Here is a 19,698-nt window from a genome sequence, read left to right on the forward strand (position 1 = left end):
CTGCTATTGGTTGATGAGTTGATCACGTGATTTGAAACGCCGAGATGTTCGCTCTCTGATTGGTCAGATTTATCAAGCCTAGAACCCAAATCTTTCCAGTCTAGCAGACAAACTGTACTTTGTAAACACAGGCAAAATAAATAAATAATAATAAAACACCCAACATTTTATTTTTTTGGGTTGTTTAATGTTTTCTTTAGCTTAAAGGTCCAGAGATAGATCTTAATTATTAATGATTTTGTTAACATACAGATTTTAGAATTGAGATCTGTATTAACAAGAAGAAGAGACATAATAAAGAAGGTTTCTTTGTTTTCGTCGTCTTCACAAATTACTATCGACCAATATTTGGCCGATTAATTCTTCAGCAATATAACTATAATAACCTAGCTATATATTTCAATTTTTTTTTCATTTGAACTATTTCATTTGAACTATTTCATTTGATCTTCCTGCATCTTTTGAAAATCTTTTTAAAAAGCTTGGAACCTTTGAAAGATATCTCTTATACTATCAACTTGACATTCTCAAAATGTACTCATTACAGTATTTACCATCAAGCTCTCTTCTTAAGATGTGTTATATACCGAATTGCTATTCATGTAAAACTAATTAGTAATTAGATATGTTTTAATATGCTTTGATATTTGTTGTGTACATGTCAGAAAATTACTTTAAACTCTAGTTATTCGAATAAATGTATAAACTATTTTGCATATGATAAATTTGCACCCTGATCTCTAATCGTTCTCCTTAAATCTATTTAATTGAAATATTTTGTTATTATTACTAACATTAGGTGGAAAAAATAATCAAAACAACGTACCATAGTTCAAACGGCAGTAGTTCAAATGAGAATCCACCACCCGGTTGCATTCTTAATCGTTGTATTTAACATTTTTATTTCCATACAATAAAAAGTTACACTTTACTTAGTTTTCCCTCCAACTTAATAATTTCCCCTCCAACCAGACAGGTGTCTCTTCAACCTGACGACGTAGGTTTTTCTTCTCCAGTTTTCCCTCCAACCTGTTAGGTTTCCATCCAATCTGTTACAGGTTTTCCTTCAACCTGTTAGGTTTCCCTCCAACCTGGTAGGCTTCCCTCCAACCTGTTAGGTTTTAATCCAACTTGTTAGGTTTCCCTCCACTCCAACCTGGTATGTTTCCCTCCAACCTTTTAGGCTTCTCCCAAAATTAGTAAGTTTCCATCCAACCTTTTAGGTTTCCTCCAACCTGTTAGGTTTCCCTTCAACCTGTTAGGTTTCCCTCCAACCTGGTAGGTTTCCCTCCAACCTGTTAGGTTTCCCTCCAACTTTTTAGGTCGCCCTCCAACCTGGTAGGTTTCCCTCCAACTTGTTAGGTTTCCCTCCAACCTGTTAGGTTTCCCTCCAACCTGTTAGGTTTCCCTCCAACCTGTTAGGTTTCCCTCCAACCTGTTAGGTTTCCCTCCAACCTGTTAGGTTTCCCTCCAACCTGTTAGGTTTCCCTCCAACCTGTTAGGTTTCCCTCCAACCTGTTAGGTTTCCCTCCAACCTGTTAGGTTTCCCTCCAACCTGTTAGGTTTCCCTCCAACCTGTTAGGTTTCCCTCCAACCTGTTAGGTTTCCCTCCAACCTGTTAGGTTTCCCTCCAACCTGTTAGGTTTCCCTCCAACCTGTTAGGTTTCCCTCCAACCTGTTAGGTTTCCCTCCAACCTGTTAGGTTTCCCTCCAACCTGTTAGGTTTCCCTCCAACCTGTTAGGTTTCCCTCCAACCTGTTAGGTTTCCCTCCAACCTGTTAGGTTTCCCTCCAACCTGTTAGGTTTCCCTCCAACCTGTTAGGTTTCCCTCCAACCTGTTAGGTTTCCCTCCAACCTGGTAGGTTTCCCTCCAACCTGTTAGGTTTCCCTCCAACCTGGTAGGTTTCCCTCCAACCTGTTAGGTTTCCCTCCAACCTGGTAGGTTTCCCTCCAACCTGTTAGTTTCCCTCCAACCTGGAATGTTTACCTCTAATCTTTCCAAACTAGAAAAGCGGAAACTATGGTTTCCAGATGGGAGGGATAAAAAATCAGCCCCCCCCCCCCCATTAACAAATTCTCTGATGTATCAAAATTACTACAGTAAAACACTGCCCTCTCACCTCAGCTATATCCCTATTTTCTGTTTACTTCCTTTAAGGTTAGAAATTACGAATTTGAATACACAAAAGTTCTTGCAAATATCTGATCCAATAATCTGTAGTTTAGCATGCACATAATATAAATATATATATATCCAGATATTTTATGAAGTATGTATTCATCATGATAATACATCTTATCTAAAATTAATCTAATATTTATCATATTTAGAAACTTCATGCAATATTAATTCTTCCTAGTTTATAAAGATGTGCAAGATGTTAACATGCTAAAAAATCTTTGATAAGGAACACATATTTACAATATTTTGGGCACAGACGCAACAGCAAATCAATGATAATAATAATATTAATAATGTTAATTATACGAAAGGCGACAAACACTATAGAAATCCAACGTATAGAAATCGCTCGGTATAGCAACAAGGCATATTTTCTGGGAGAACATTTTTTTATAATTTTGAGAAATTAAATAATCAGTGTAAAGTAGATATAATTTTCATAAAATCCTTTTATTTAAATGTTAACACGGAAATTTATGAAATCATATTAGCATTACTGGAGATTTTTTTTTAATATTTTTGAGAATTTTTTTTTTGAAAAATAAAACTGTACATATCATTTCATAAAATAGTTTTTATTAATAGTAACACGCAATTTTATGAGACCATATAAATCTGAGGGGACCTTAAACACAATAGAGAGCAGTACAAATGTACATATTAATCTAGTTGCTTGTATTGTCAAGGGTATGTTAAAAATAGAAGTAATGATAATGATAATGATAAGCTTCAATGTTTTACTAAACGCTTAACTTCTCAAAAATATTAAAAAAATTAGTCAGTTACTGTTTTTGATATTTTCTGTCAGAACTGATCAATGTTATATTATCAACTCCTTCTAAAATTGTTGATACTTGTTTGATTCCACAAAAAACAAAAATCCAGAAATAGAGGAATCTACACTAGTACACATTGCAATTGGCTTCCCTTGAACTCTAACCTAATGTTATTACTGGTACGACTGTGTTCCCTCGTAGCTCCTCTGGATGTATCTGGTTACAATAAAAACAATTGCAAATCAATCTTGTGTAAAATTTACTTAGAAATGGGATCGAATAATTAGAATTTGTGACGAGAGTTCAATTTCTTTATAGTAAATTTTGTTCTGTTTATTTATTTTGATTTGACTTTTTTAATGAGAATGCTTTGCAGGTTCATAAAGTTTTATTTGGTGACTTTTGAATGGGTTTGACCAGTTTTGTCAGAACTGGTCAATATTATTATTATATAATAAAAATAAATAAAAATAATAAAAATAAATCAATGGAATTAATGTCGTACTCTTTTATATGAAATGTTGCTCAGAATTTTTGTAAGTAAGGAATTGCCACAAAACAAATTTTCTTTATATATTTGCAATCTGATGATATAAACCTTTATTATAATTCTAACAGAATTAAAGTTTGAAATATCTATGGTCTACAACGTTTGATTGCATATAGCGTATAAAGAAAACTTTAACAAACTTTTTATCAAATATTTCCCCTTTCAAGCTTAACTGGACGATGAAAAAACTGTTGATTTTTGCCAAGTTTAGAACGCACGCCTTAGAGCATAGATCTAACAATGTGTGCTCAGCTGGGGACATAAAACTCATTTATGTGCAGACCCTGCAGAGTTGAGAAGGGATGGCAGAATTCTTAGAAAAAAAATTACGGAGGGTGGGATGGCAGAACAAGAAGAAAAGATAATTCGAAAGATAGTTTGGCAGAAATAGAATAAAAATAAGTCTGAAATGAATTTTTTTTTTAAATACTGAAGTCATGTTACACAGTAATAACCAGAAATATATAAATCAGAAAGACGACTTTATAGCAATACTTTAAATATTTGAGGTTGTTAAAAAGCAAATAGTTTTAATATGAACACATATTAAGTTTAATTGGTTTGTTTTCATCTCTTCGCTTTAAAACTAAGGCTCATGTAAATAAACAAAAAACTTAACTTAATATCTGATGAAAAAATGAATTCTCCATGGCCGGGTATCGATTTTTGTGCAAATAAAGAAAATTAACGCTTACACCATGTTCAGAAATAAAAACATCAAGCTTGGAAACCAAGCTTCGCCTGGAACCTAAACTTTCATTTTAAACTCACTTATCGTAGAATTTTAAGCAACCGATTTCCCAAATAAAAGTTTGAAGATAATCGATGAAGGAGTTCGTGAGTTATGATCGGACATACAAAATAGATACTGGCTTATTAGTTTTTTGTAACAGGAGCAATGCAAAGTATCTCAAGATAAGTTTTGGATTTGCCACCCCACCCTCTGTACAGAAAGGAAACAGTACGTTTACATAGGTTGGCATTGGGAAAACAATTAAGAGAGACAGTTTTCAAGGATTTATCACATATAGCAGCATATTCATTGCATGGACATTGCAATTCTTTATTTTTATGGACATTTTACGCTTGATTTTCACTCTAAAGAGACTGATTTAAAGAAACCCTCATTGAAAGAAAGAAAAAAGTGACATGTCCGATTCACAATGGTAACTCTATTTGAGTTACAATGAGGCAGATCCTCAATTTAATTTTATAGAAAACCCACATTTAAAAATAATAATTTTTTAAGTCGAAAATGAGGATTGATCATCCATGATCAGACAAAGGTTTAAAAGGTACAACTGTAGGGTAAACTGTATAGAAATAGACGTACACATATAGACAAATATACAGATATAGAAAGATATATACAGATATGACAGATAGACAGATGTATACAGATAGACAGATACAGATATAGACAGATAGACGGATATATACAGATATGAGAAATATTTACAGATATGACAGATAGACAGATATATACAGAAATGGACAAATAGGCGGATATATACAGATATAGACAGATAGACAATTATAGACAGGTAGGCAGATATAGACAAAAAGACCGAATTATACAGATAGACAAATAGACACATTTATACAGATAGACAAATAAACACATTTATACAGATAGACAGATATAGACAAGAAGACAGAATTATACAGATAGACAAATAGACAGATATAGACAGAAAGGCGTGAAGCATGGATGAGCCATGAATAACTGATGAGAGACAAATGGTATGTTGTGAAATCCATCTATCCATCTATCCATCTATCTATCTATCTATCTATCTATCTCTCTATATATATAGATATATATATATATGAATATTTATCTATCTATCTATCTCTATCCAGTTATAGAAAACTCATCTAACTGGAGACAGAAACTTGAATTGTGTACTTCAATGTTAAACCCATGTTTTGGGGTTACTAGACATCTTTTAAATTTAGACGCTTCACTGCTTGCAGGTTTCCTACTTAAGAAAATAGTATAGCAAGAACTTTATTTTGCAATACAACTTATTATTAAATAGTTTTAAATTGTATCTATTGAAATATGATTGATGTCATCTAACTTTACATTTTTTTCAAAATTTTTAATTTCTTCTAAAAATTAATAAATTGTAAAATCTTTAATTTTCTAAATAAATTTAACCACACCATTAATATATATATATATATATATATATATTTAATATTAAGAATATAATTTTAATAGAACAACAGGGGGGTTTGTGAAAACAGCTTTAAAAGGGAGTGTTCGCGAAAAATGAAAAGGGATATAGGCTTATGGCAAAAAAATTAATCGCTTTTGATCGCTACTAATCTTACTTCTATCTGTTGCGTCTATAAGGAGAAAATTGTTAAAAACTACTTATACTGCAGAACGTAGCGTTCATACAAATTCAGAAAGTTTCAATAACCGACTCGGATCGCAAAACAATCATTTTAATTTCAAACAAATCATTCAGATATTACAACCATAGTCATCGATTATTTTTAGACGCATTTACATATAGTTATAATATTCCATAATATTTTTTATTCATTTTGTTTACATTGCACTTAAAACGCCGAAATAATTGGCCGCCAGATGTCTCTGCTCTCGATGCTTTAAATAATTACACGTGGCATAGACACCTAGCGGAAAAAGTGGTTTTTAAGTGCATTGTATATAAAACAAATAACAAATATTATGTAATAATGTTAATGTAAAATTCTATTTTTATTTCAATTTTTACTTATTGTTTAATTTGTTATTATGTTTACTGCAGAACAATATATGATTTAATTTGATTTGATTTGAACTTACTTTTTTCCAATTTTGTGCTTAAGGACAAGTGGCAAAAGTTTAAAGTTGAACACAGTTTTGTTTAAAAGTTTCCATATCTCTGAGAACTGACGAATCTGAAACCAATTAAAAACCTTTCTGCTCGGACGGATCTTTAGAATTATTCAAGATTTAGAAAATCCAGGAAAACAGGAGAAACTATGGGATATCTGTAGGAAGAGGGGGAGGGGGGCGAATGAAGGAACTTTCTCTTAAATCTCGCTGAAGAAATTCTAAACTTATTATTAGTATTATTCCAAAAGGCACTGCCAGTAGATTTAAGAAAATTTTGTCCAAAACTTTATTTTAAACATACTTTATATAGAAGCATCAAAGATATGTGAAACTTAATGGAAATCAAGCATTTAGAAGCCTCGCTAATTCAGTTTGAACATTTTTCTACTTTGTCGATTATTTCTATTCTATTCATAGTTTTAAAGTGGAATAAAACCTTTTATCCTGCAAGATAGTTTAATTGTTCCGTCGTAAGAAAATGCTTTTATAATTTCTAATATGAAAGCAGAAAAGTTTTCCTTTCTGAGACTAATGAAAACTAGAGAAGCTATTAGGTCACAAAGTCGTAACAGTAATGTCGCATTTGTCCATCTCCTATCTAAAGAGTGTAATACAGATATATACTTCTAGGATAATAAATTCAAAAGTGCACAGCGTGTATAAAATACGTGTTATATTTACTAATAAAATCAACTTGACAAACATTTTTCTACTTAACAGGCATTTTATGCATGTTCATCGGCGTTGAGAAGGCATCAAGATTAAATGAGGAGTGGAATAGAAGTTTTTATCGTAAAAGTTGATTGAATTGTAGCGTCTGAGTTTCAAGAAAAATGTTTAGTTTCTTGTTTACAAAATTGTTACAGCTTACACAATTTACAATTTTGATAATAAAGCAATTTAATGTCTGAAAAGAATTAAAGTCTAGTCCGAGCTCAGCTCCGGTTGAAAAGTTGTAAATTTTATTATTATTTAGTGTATTTAAAAAAGAAAGGAGAGGGAGGGGGAAAGCTCTGATTTCATTCCGAGGATTATCATGATTTTTTCCAATCACGTACAAATTTGAAGTTCAATACTCCCAGTGACCCGTTTGTGTCAGGGAATAAGAATAAAGGGAAGGGAAATTGCGCTGGTCTGGCATGAGGAAGCCAGTCGCAATGCTTTGCAGACGAGTTCGTTATTAAACACGCACACTCTTTTGGTACAGACACACAACATGACTTCAGTCAAGGAATTGTAAAACAATGTCGTCAATTATAATTAAACTTGAATAACGAGTAGTTTATGGTAAACTTTAATCAAATTATATTCTTTGCATGAAAATTTGGTTTATAGTGCTGACTTAAATGTATAAATAATGTATAAACATGTATATTAAACTTATTTTTTAGTATACAATTAACAATAAACAAGTTTACTCTCTTATACTGTACAAATACCAAGATTCTTGTGCACTGTTTATACGACACGTCTACAGTACTCGTCTTCGGTTCGGTATTACTTACACACACTCTTTTGGTACAGACACACATACATGAAGTTTCCGCCCCCTGGTGAGTGTAGTGTGTACAAATATTATATCTAATATATCTACACTGTTAGATAAATTCCTATCGATCTACAGTGATCCAAACTGTGCTAAATCTTACGCAAACATCTATCAGCATTTTGCCAATAGCTTTTTTAAAACTGAAGTTAGTTAATAAGCTTGTTGTATTTTTAAAATTTACATGTCTAGAGCAACAAAAATGTAACATTGAGTTACCAAAGTTAAACCTAAAACCATTCAACACTTTAAATTCAGCCCAGTCATAAAAAAATTATTTTTCAAAGCTACCGGCCGATCTCTATGGATCGTCTACCTGCAGATCTCTATGGATCGTCTACCTGCAGATCTCTATGGATCGTCTACCTGCAGATCTCTATGGATCGTCTACCGGCAGATCTCTATGGATCGTCTACCTGCAGATCTCTATGGATCGTCTACCGGAAGATCTCTATGGATCGTCTACCTGCAGATCTCTATGGATCGTCTTCTCGAAAATGACCGAAAATGATGAACTGTGATAGGATTTACAAATATATTTATTTTACTTGGTCTCTTTTATACACTCGGGAACCCAACTTTACCTGGAAACTAAACTTTCTCTATGAAAGTTAACCCAACTTAGAATCTTTAAACAAAGCCAAGAACATTCCCGTGGTTCTCCCGAGTTCCCAAATCAAAATTTCAGGCAAATCAGTCCAGGGGTTATGAGTAATGATCGGACATACAAACAAAAAATGCATTAAAACAAAGATCATAACTTAATAAATTTAGATAAACAAGAATTTATTCTTTTTTACTATTCCGGAAGAGGGGGGGCTCTGTTTTGATCCCCTCCCCCCCCCCTCTCCAATATACACCCCTGCCGTGTGCTGCAGAAAAAAATGGTGATTTGCACTCGGGTCAGTTTCTGACCCTTAATATCTTCTTATCTCCATTAAGTCTAGAATCTCTAGAAAAAATATTTATGCAAATTAAGAACCAATAGGTCAGGGCATGATGCTTAAGATGTTTATTTAGAAAAAATATTTACGTTAAAAATATCCACAGATTTGTGCATTAACAAAGTACAGTACTTCGCCAGAGTTTTAAACAGTGCAGTACACTGCAGTTTAAGCTTTAAAGCTTTTCATTGCGAATATTTCGTGGTTCTTTTAGCTTAGATCCAGGTTATGGAGAAGATTTTTCTTTTATTTAGTTGTTATCAAAACAACTAAACAAATAAACCCCATTAATATATATATATTTGAGAGTTAAAAATAGACAAACTTAAAGGGACCGTGTAAATGTAATTTTAATTGACATTAGCTAAAAACTTTAGAATTGGACACCCTTAATCCCGATTGGTTAATTAATCTAGAATAGATAACAAGAGAAGAACAAGCCGAAGCGTTATTTAATCTGGAGATTAGGAAAAAGAGGAGATCAAGCATCAATCTAGATATCCACCATTTAAAAGTTCCCAGCTCTTTTCATTTAGAATGTTACATGCCCGATTCACAATGGTACACTGAAAAACTTTTTCTGATCAAAATTGAAAGAAAAATCCATATATTATACTTTTGAAAAATCCTTTGTTTTTATTCGTGGTTTCTCTATAAAGTGGCTTGCGCATCTCTTCCTCAGATACTACTGGAAGAAAACTATCAGTCTTAAAAACTTTTAAAGATAATTGTTTAAAGCGTACAATTGTGAATTGGAGATGCCCTTCTTAACGTGGAAAATCAATAGAAATTAAAGGGATGGTTTACAAAATTAAGGGAATAAAAAAATCAATAGAAATTAAAGGAATGGTTTACAAAATTAAGGGAATAAAAAAATCAATAGAAATTCAAGGAATAGTTTACAAAATTAAGGGAATAAAAAAATCAATAGAAATTAAAGGAATAGTTTACAAAATTAAGGGAATAAAAAAATCAATAGAAATTAAAGGAATGGTTTACAAAATTAAGGGAATAAAAAAATCAATCTTTTGTGGCAATCATCTCAATCTTTCTCAAAGGAACTGCAACAACACTCGTTAAATATTATATTTATAAATTTTCCATATATTTTCTATATGATGTCAAGTACACCTTTTATATTTAAAATAGCAAACCGTTCGACGTTCGTATAATCAAATGTCTTCATTATTAGGTTGCAAAAATATTAGAGTTTGTGGCAGTGCTTTAAGCTCTGTAATGGTTCCTAGAAAATACATTGACCAGTCCCTTTCTTAAACACTGAAGATTTCATGACCAGTGTGTATATTTAATATTTTCAATTCAATCAAAAATTCAATAGATAGGTATCTATAATGTTGAGTGTATTATATATATCATAAATAGAAAATAGAGATAACAGTATAACCAATATCTATCATAAATATATATATATACAGGGTTACCCACAAAGGATGAGACTTTGATGAAACTCTTTGGATACAACGTTCTTAAGTTTGAATATTGTTTCTGCCTAAAATATATTTTTAATTTATATTAGAAGATTTGCATAGAAAAAAAGTTTACACTTGCAAGAAATCAAGAAATTAAGACTGAATAAATTCCGTACAGTCGTCTCTAAAGTCTCGTCTTTTGTGAGTAACCCTTTATTTACATTGTACACTGTACACAGTACACTGTATAGTACACTGAACACTGTACACTGTACACTGTACACTATACACAGTACACTGAACACTGTACACAATACACTGTACAGTACACTGAACACTGTACACAATACACTGTACAGTACACTGAACACTGTACAGTACATTGGAAAAGATCGGTCTAAGAAATGTTCAAATTTAGGTTACTCAAAAAAGATGAGACTTTTTAAATTATGTATTAAATTAATCCGAACAAAAACGTCACTCTCTCACACGCATAATGTCAAGTTGAGAAACAGGTTGAATTAAGTCTTATATCGAAAATAGGTCATTTTTATTCAATTCTTATCTAACACGTTTCTGATAGATTTCCTTGAAATGCTTTACAAAGACGACATTTTAAGTTTTTTTTGATAAAATCTCCGAATAAATTCATAAAAAATAAAGAATTCAAGAAAATGATAACGAAGTTAAAACTTTTACCATAAATAAAATCGATAATTTCTTCTCGGAAATATGTTCCTAAACAACTAAAGAACAAGGAAATCATATGAGAAAAATCTCCAGAATTATCCCGCCTCGGGATTTTTACAGAACAAGTTTTCTGTTTTATGAACTTTTCTGGGCCTCAAATAAATCCTGATATTATATTTTATAATACTGCACTCTCAGTTTAACTATTAGACCTAGCTAGTTTTACCTCCTTTACTGACGACTAGAAACTTATTAAAAATGACTGTTTTTCTATCTTCTGCATATATTGTTAAACCTAATGATTTAGCAAAGTTAATATGATAGTGTCCGCCGCGCACTCCGGAGTAATCAGAGTAAGATGCATTCGGTTTTCTCTATTTCAAATCAAATGCGCTTTGTTCTATAATTTAACAATCTTTAAAATTAGGGAGTTTTTGATTTAAACGCTAATGCCCACAGCAAACTAGTCAAGAAAAAAGGCGAAATATTTATGTTTAATAGGTCAAATTGTAATCGGAATAATAGGTCAAATTGTAATCGGAATAATAGGTCAAATTGTAATCGGAATAATAGGTCAAATTGTAATCGGAATAATAGGTCAAATTTTAATCGGAATAATAGGTCAAATTGTAATCGGAATAATAAGTCAAATTGTAATCGGAATAATAGGTCAAATTATGATCGAATGTCCCAGCTTTCTGGAATAAACACGGAACCGTTGAATCCACGTGCGCAGAGTAAAATATAACATACTAGGCTTTTAGGGAGTCACGGAAGTTCGTAGTAAGATTTTGACTCCACTGGAGACCACCGGAGGGAATTTTTTTTCACTGGAGGGGTTTGAAAAAATGCTTTTAACAATTCAAAACTTTACGCAGGGTGATTTACATTCCACTGGAGGGATTCAGTTATCCTTCCTAGGGGTTTAAAATTCCACTGGATGGATTCAGATATCTTTCCTAGGGGTTATAACTCCCCAGGAAGGACATCTGAATCCCTCCAGTGGAATGTAAATCACCCTACGTAAAGTTTTAAATTGTAAAAAGCATTTTTTGAAACCCCTCCAGTGAAAATAAAATCCCTCCGGTGGTCTCCAGTAGAATCGAAATCTTACTACGAACTTCTTTGAGTCGCTTTTAGGGCGCTTTCTTCTATTTAAATTGTGAACATGTTCTTTTTGTTTACATTTTAAAACAAAGAAGAAAAATTCGCGGATTTTCAAGAATTAAATTTTTTTTTACAAAATTAAAAACCTTTAAAACACATTTTTTAAAAATTTTATCATTCATAAACCTTCCCTGTGGTCACGTGATGTCCCACAAAAAATTTGGGCCCGATCGGTTCAGCCGTTTTGACGTTTATTGGATACAAACAAACAGACAGACAAGCCAAATTTATAGATAGATTCTACAAATCTCTTTGTGTTTCACATAAATTTGCTATATATTCAAACATTGACTTAACTTCACACACATATATATATATAACGAGTACCGACTTTCTGCTTTTTTACACCGATAAATGGATAAAAATATGCAGCATTTAACTAGAACGTACATAGTCAGTTATCTGCACATTGTACCAAGAAAAAAATCGGAGTCATTTCTCATGTTTTTTACATCAGAGGTAACCTTAAAAAGTACAAACTTATATCAATCAGACGCCGAATTTAAAGAATTTGAGCCGCGGCTTAAATTTAAGCCGCGGCTCAAATATGGTTGTTTCACTAGAAATGGTATTTAATTTTTCAAGATTTTAGCCGGTGCTCAATTGATACCGGTTTTTGGGAAAATTGAGACGCGGCTTGAATTTATTAAATTCGGCCTCAAGAATGTTATGTAGAAAACAAAATATTCAAAATGTATCTATCGACCATATACTGAGAGCTGTTAGCGACTGAAAGAGCAGTTTTTACCCTCTGCTTGTACTTAACCCATCATTTATAAGACAACATGAGTAGAATAAATAAATTATCAAACTTTTGTTTATATTTAGCATTTAAAATATAGATTTGAAAGCAGTAATTTAAATAAATTGAATGTTTTAAAGATACACGTTATAATGGGTTAAAATGTATCTTCTATATATCCTAAGACCATGATTTTAAAGCAGGATTTTTTTTATTACTAAAAATACTAAAACTAAAACTTTCTCATCAACATTCCTAAGTCCACGATTCAAGATGAATCTTTTAAACTCCAAAGTCCATGTTTAAAAAAATGTATCTTCTATATTCCTAAGTCCATGTTTCAAAAGTGAATTTCCTATATTAATAAGTCCATGGTTTAGAGATGCATATTCCATATTCATAAGTCCATGGTTTAGAGTTGCGTATTCTATATTCCTTAGTCCATGGTTTAGAGTTGCATATTCTATATTCCTAAGTCCATGGATTCAAGCTGCATCTTCAATGTCAAGGTCACAAATTTTCACGCTCTTTTAGCGCCTATAAACCTGTACTATACAGGGTGTACCAGAATATAAACCTGAATTATACAGGGTGTACCAGAATATAAACCTGTAGTGTACAGGGTGTACCAGAATATAAACCTGTACTATACAGGGTGTACCAGAATATAAACCTGTACCGTACAGGGTGTACCAGAATATAAACCTGTACTATACAGGGTGTACCAGAATATAACCTGTACTGTACAGGGTTTACCAGAATATAAACCTGTACTATACAGGGTGTACCAGAATATAAACCTGTACTGTACAGGGTGTACCAGAATATAAACCTGTACTGTACAGGGTGTACCAGAATATAAACCTGTACTGTAATGTAATCCAGTTGTATTTTCAATCTTCGTGTTTAGCTTAAAATCTGGAGCTCTTTAATCATAGGTTCAAGACATATATGTTTTAATCTTTATATGGTGTAACACAAAAAATGTCTAAGATGGATAATAGAAATTTCATGGACTGGACATCTCACCATAGACAAATCATTTCATGGACATGAACATTTATTAGACAGAACATTTCATGGACAGGAAATTTCATAGACAGAAAATTTCATGGACAGGACATTTATTAGACAGAACATTTCATGGACATGGACATTTATTAGACAGAACATTTCATGGACAGGACATTTCATAGACAGAACATTTCATGGACAGGACATTTCATAGACAGAACATTTCATGGACATGGACATTTATTAGACAGAAAATTTCATGTACATGGACATTTATTAGACAGAACATTTCATGGACAGGACATTTCATAGACAGAACATTTCATGGACAGGACAATTCATGGACAGGACATTTATTAGAAATCTTCTTCCATAAACTTTCCTTCTTAATATATTATGCAATTCAAATTTTACGACGTAAATATATATATTTTTCTCTGTCTATGCATTTTCTTATCATTGAAATGTCCTATATCTGCGTGATGTCAGACATTTTAAATGTCTATTCTATAATTTTGCAAGTGTATCCAAATAGGAAATGTCCTTCCTAAAATGACGTAATGTTCTAATACCCTTTATCCATTACAAAGTGTGGTTTTATCCTTGATAATATTTTTAACTAATGAATGTTTTAGACATTTTGAATTCTCCTATATGGAGTACTATAGACTCCAACGCTTTTGATCCCCATCAAAGATATTTTATTTTAACTTACCCGAAAAAAATTTTGTCATAAAATAATCTAAATCCCAAAATAATATTATTAAAATCCTAGCTCTTGTTGCTTGCAATTCTTATGAGATAAACTTCATTTATGCTAATCATGACAGCCCTAAACTTAATCCTAAACTTTAGATCGACGAATAAAAGATATTTTACAGTGTGCATATTGGCAACCTTTACACGAGAATTAAATATATTTTAACGGAAACATGATAAAAACAAAAATTAACAATTTTCTGAGCAAGTTTTATCTTGAACTAGATTCGTTGCAATATGATCTAGATCTAGACTAGTATTGGTTACATAGGACTAATCTCCGGGTATACCAGAATAGGGTCAAAACAAGTAAACTCTAGGTATACCAGAGTATAGGGTCAATACAGAGTAATTCTCTAGGTATACCAGAGTATAGGGTCAATANGGTATACCAGAGTATAAGGCAAATAAAGATGGTCAATAAAAAATCTCAAGGTATACCCGGAGCTCATGTTTAATATAGAACTTATCTCCAGGTATACTGGAGCAAGGGTAAGGCCATAAACTACGAATAAACACAGACAAAGCTGGACATAATTTATCTTTATAAACTATTGGAGACCTCGATCTTACGGTTACAGTTTAGTACATAGTAGAAAGAAGACACGTCCTACGATATCTGTGTTTGATAGTTAGTTCAGGGGTAAAGCTGTCTTTAATAATATAAATAAATGATAAATAAAAGAAATAAGATAAACAATAAAAATGTGTCATGACCGCAAATTTGATACAATGATCACATGGCACTGGTCCTGGGACACTTTAATCTTGTAGCGCCAGGATTACAAATATAAGCTTGGGACGGAATTAAACTTTCAGGTTCTCTCTTGTATTGAGAAGCTGAAGTGGCAGGTCTGCTCTGCTCATGGATAAAAGAGCTCTAAAGGCACTGAGATTAGACTCGGAGGAAGTATCAGCGGAAGATTCTACTTCCGAAGATGAATGGTCTGCGTCCATGTAAGGCGGGGGTGTTGTCTCGCCGTGTTTAACAACAATTTGTTCCAAAAGTTCTGTTTGACTGTTTGAAGGTTGTGTGTCTGGGGTTAAGGGTTCAGGATCTAGGGTCTCTGGGTTGCTGGGAGAACTGGGAGAAGGAAATGATTGTGGGTGAGCCGGAGTATTTAAATTTATCTGGAACTTTCTTTCATTCTTTTCCCAACCCTGCAGTAGAGAATCTAAAGATTCTGTGTTTAGATTAAAGTCGTTTGGGTTGATATTTCTTTTCTCCGTGTTATCTTTATGTTCAAGTTCAGGATCACCATTGAATTCAAATTCTTCGTCAACCTTGGTGCTGTGATGGAAGCCAATGGGTTCAGATTTGTCAAAGGGAAACTGACCCTTGTTTGCAAGCCTAGCTCTAATATTTGATTTTACTCTGGGTTGTCTGCCATCAGGTTTCACAAAAAACTTTTTACCTTGCTCTTCAGGTTGGGAGGGAGCTTTTTTAAACTCCACCCTTACGTTGGCATTAGGAGGCTGGCGTGCTTTTTGAACCCCTGGAAATCGTCTGAAACCAGTTGCCTCTGGTTGCGTCTCATCCTCTTCCTTTGAGTCTCCGCTAGGAATTTTGTTCAGTAGTTCTTCCTCCAGTAACAGTTCACTTTCGACAGATAAGACGGATGATTCTGTAACTTGCTCAGTGACAGGATTAACACTAGAAACAATGCCTTCAGTTGTGTACTCAGGTTCAGGTTCTCTCTCTTCCTTATTCAGGGGCTTTATTCTTCCTCCCTTCTCGGTCTTTAAACCGAGTTTGGGTCGGAAATTGAATGGAGATTTTCTGAGAGAAGAAATTTGGGTGGTAATCTCTTCCGCATCCTTCCTCGTGTCAGTTTCAATTGTTTCCAGGTTCTCAGATACAGGGCTTAATATGGCTTCTGTAGTAACATCAGATTGGGATTCAGTTTCAAAGTTTTCAGTTACAGTTGGTTCAGTTTCTGTTTCCGTTTGAACTTCAGTGGTTTCAACTTGTGCACCAGGCCTTTTTCTGTTAAAGAACGAATTAAAGCTTCCTTTAGCAGAAGCTGCAAATCTGTTGAATGGTTTAAATCTGGAGGAGAGCTCTGCTGGAGATTTGAACCTTGTTGCTATTGGTGGAGAAGAAGGGGTTGTTGTAGCTAACTCTAACTCTTCAGTTGAGATCTCTGTTTCAGAGATTTTAGCTGTATCATTCTCTTTATTTTCCACTAATGGTTTAGAGGCAAAAAAGCCTGGTTTAGCTCTTGAAGGAAATGTAAGGGGCCCAAGACCTCCTCTGATAGGAAAACTAGGAAAAGGTTTTTTACCCACTGTTGAAGATGTTGCTTGCTCAACAGTTGTTTCCTCTGATGCTCCAATAAAGATTTTGTTAGATTCTGTAGAAGTGACAAAAACAGGTTGATCCGGGGAAAGGAACTTTCTTGGTCCTAGATCAATATTGTTGCCAATGTTGGAAAAGCTTGGACGAGCGTTAGCCCTGAAAACCCCTGAGTCTGTGTCAAAGTTAGGACCAGGACTGGAGAAGAATCCAAATGACGGTGTTGGTGACCCCTTGAAAACAACAGAAGACACAGTTGAACTTGCAACTATCAAATCATCTTGTTCAAATATATCTTCAAAAAAGTCTTCTTCCTGTTTCAGGGGAGCTACTGTTGTCTCAGTTCTGACTGTGGGAACAAATGGTTCAGTTTCCTCATTATCTTCGAGCTCTTCTTCTTCTTTACTAGCTTCCATCTCATTGGATTCTTCATTTTCTTTCTCAACTTGATCTTCAATAAGATTTTGAGATTCAACCACCTTTTGTTTTCTTCCCTTCCTCACTTGCCTATTCCTTCCAAAAGCAGAGTTCGAGCTTGAACCAGCAGATTCTTGCCAAAAGTTCCTATTTCTTGCTCTAATATTAGATTTTACTCTGGGACTGTGACTCCTAGGTAGCCCGGTGGATGATGGACACCGGAAAGGATTATCACATTCCTCCTCAGAGATTAAATTGTTCTCCTTCTCATCAATCTTTTCAGCAAGCTTCTTCTTGTGCTGCCTTACATTGGAGTTAAACTGCGGTTTTTGCACACTCGGTAATTGATTTGACCTAATGCTATTAGCATCATCAGCAAACACCTCTTCTTCATTTTCCTCTATCTTTGCATCTTGTTTAAGATTCCAGGGTTTGGGCGTCTGTCCACGTTTTCTTTCAAACCTAGATGGACTAGGCCGGGATTTGAATCTATTGACTGGTGGTTGGAAGGGGGAAGTATCCTCCTCAATCTCATTAATATTCAAAGCAGCATCTAAACTATCTAAAGATGGTTCCACGCTATCAGAAATTGCATCGGTTAAGGACAAGAATGGTGTTTTAGTAATTCCGGTAAATGTGGGAGGTTTTACTGTTGGGCTAAAGAAAGGCTGGACAGTTGAAGCTGAGCCAAATAAATCTTCATCATATGGATTAGGGGATCCTCTGAATATAAAAGGTTGGGGGGAGGAGGGGGATCCAAACAGATCATTTCCAAATGGTTGAGGAGTAGGAGATCCCCTGAAAATGAATGGTTTGGGTGAAGATGGTGAAGCGAAGAATGTTTCTATGTAGGGTAGAACGGTCAAAGTCTCTGGCTTGTGTTGTGTTTCAGCCAACAGATCTGCCTTGACCCTTGGCTCACGTCCATCCGGTCTCACTTCGGGACCAATCTCGGGAAAGTATTCGGTTGTAGTTTCAGGAGCAAACAAATCAGCTTCCTCAAACCTAGGTGGTGTGGTATCTACCTCCAACTGGGTTTTGAACATAATCTGTACTTTTCTGTACTTTTCAGGAGCAAACAAATCAGCTTCCTCAAACCTAGGTGGTGTGGTATCTACCTCCAACTGGGTTTTGAACCTTCTCTTTTCAAACCCGGAAGTAAAAGATCTAAACTTTTTCCTTGATGCTGAATCCGAATTTGCAAAATTATTTCTACCTCCGAAGTTTCTCAGCTTGGCCTTTAGATTTGATTTTACTTTAGGCTTTCGTCCATCTTGGCCTAGCAGGGGAAAGCTTCTCTGTTGTTGAGCTGGCTGATCAAATGGAGAACTACTTTCATGAGACAAAGCTTTCAAGTTGCGTCCGCTAAGAAAGCCAGATGTAGATGGAGTCTGTCCGGGAGGTCGGATAGTTGTTGTGAAGCCAAGAGGAATAGGGGTTCCGGATCCAAATCCACTGTCCTAAAAAAAAATCATTAAGAAAAATAAAAAACAAAATTTTAAAAAGCAGAAAAATAAGGAAAAATTATAAGAATTTAAAGATTGAAGTTTTGGGATAAAAGGTTAGCCTCATCACAATTTTTTCCGTTGTTAAAATCCCAATACGTATACCGGAGGATTCAATTCCCCAAACTATACCGGAGGATTCAATTCCTCAAACTATACCGGAGGATCCAATTTCACAAACTATACCGGAGGATTCAATTCCACAAACTATACCGGAGGATCCAATTCCCCAAACTATACCGGAGGATTCAATTCCTCAAAATATACAAGAGGATCCAATTCCACAAACTATACTGGAGGATTCAATTCCTCAAAAATATACAAGAGGATCCAATTCCCCAAATTATACCGGAGGATCCAATTCCACAAATTATACCGGAGGATCCAATTCCCCAAACTATACCGGAGGATCCAATTCCACAAACTATACCGGAGGATCCAATTCCACAAATTATACCGGAGGATCCAATTCCACAAATTATACCGGAGGATCCAATTCCACAAACTATACCGGAGGATCCAATACCCCAAATTTACCGGAGGATCCAATTCCATAAACTATACGGGATGAACTAGTTCTCATGGAATACTATTTTTATCGACCACAAGTCTTATTGCCAGGAAGGGTTCCGACCTAATTTGTGATGGTGTCATATAGGTGTCAAATTAATCTTTTTTTTCGTAAAGCAACCTTAAAGAGACATCTTTTGGCAGAAAATTCAATAATCATAAAAGATAAAATAACTTGAGAACAAAAAATGAATGTTAAGAACTTCTAGCTATATTAAAGCATTTATTATTAGAAATAAAAAGTTTCAAAAGTTAA

At 34.1% G+C, this 19,698-nt stretch overlaps 1 protein-coding gene across 3 annotated transcripts in view; it reads right to left on the minus strand.

Annotated features, from left to right (window-relative positions):
- Positions 1-15,045: 15,045 nt before the first annotated feature.
- LOC111712287 (uncharacterized) overlaps positions 15,046-19,698 on the minus strand; it is a 35,323-nt gene continuing 30,670 nt past the window's right edge. For 2 of the 3 annotated variants that reach the window (XM_023486860.1, XM_023486858.1), the window contains exons 6-7: positions 18,482-18,827; positions 15,046-18,388 (exon numbers count right to left, since the gene is read on the minus strand). In XM_023486860.1, the coding sequence (XP_023342628.1) occupies positions 15,462-18,388; positions 18,482-18,827 (3,273 nt within the window). In that variant the 3' untranslated portion in view covers positions 15,046-15,461. Of the gene's footprint in view, positions 18,393-18,481; positions 18,828-19,698 lie in introns of all 3 variants that reach the window. The other variant, XM_023486859.1, reaches the window with a different exon arrangement.

This window comes from Eurytemora carolleeae, unplaced genomic scaffold (assembly GCF_000591075.1).
Source record: "Eurytemora carolleeae unplaced genomic scaffold, Eaff_2.0 scaffold1254, whole genome shotgun sequence".
In the NCBI taxonomy this organism is placed as follows: domain Eukaryota; kingdom Metazoa; phylum Arthropoda; class Copepoda; order Calanoida; family Temoridae; genus Eurytemora; species Eurytemora carolleeae.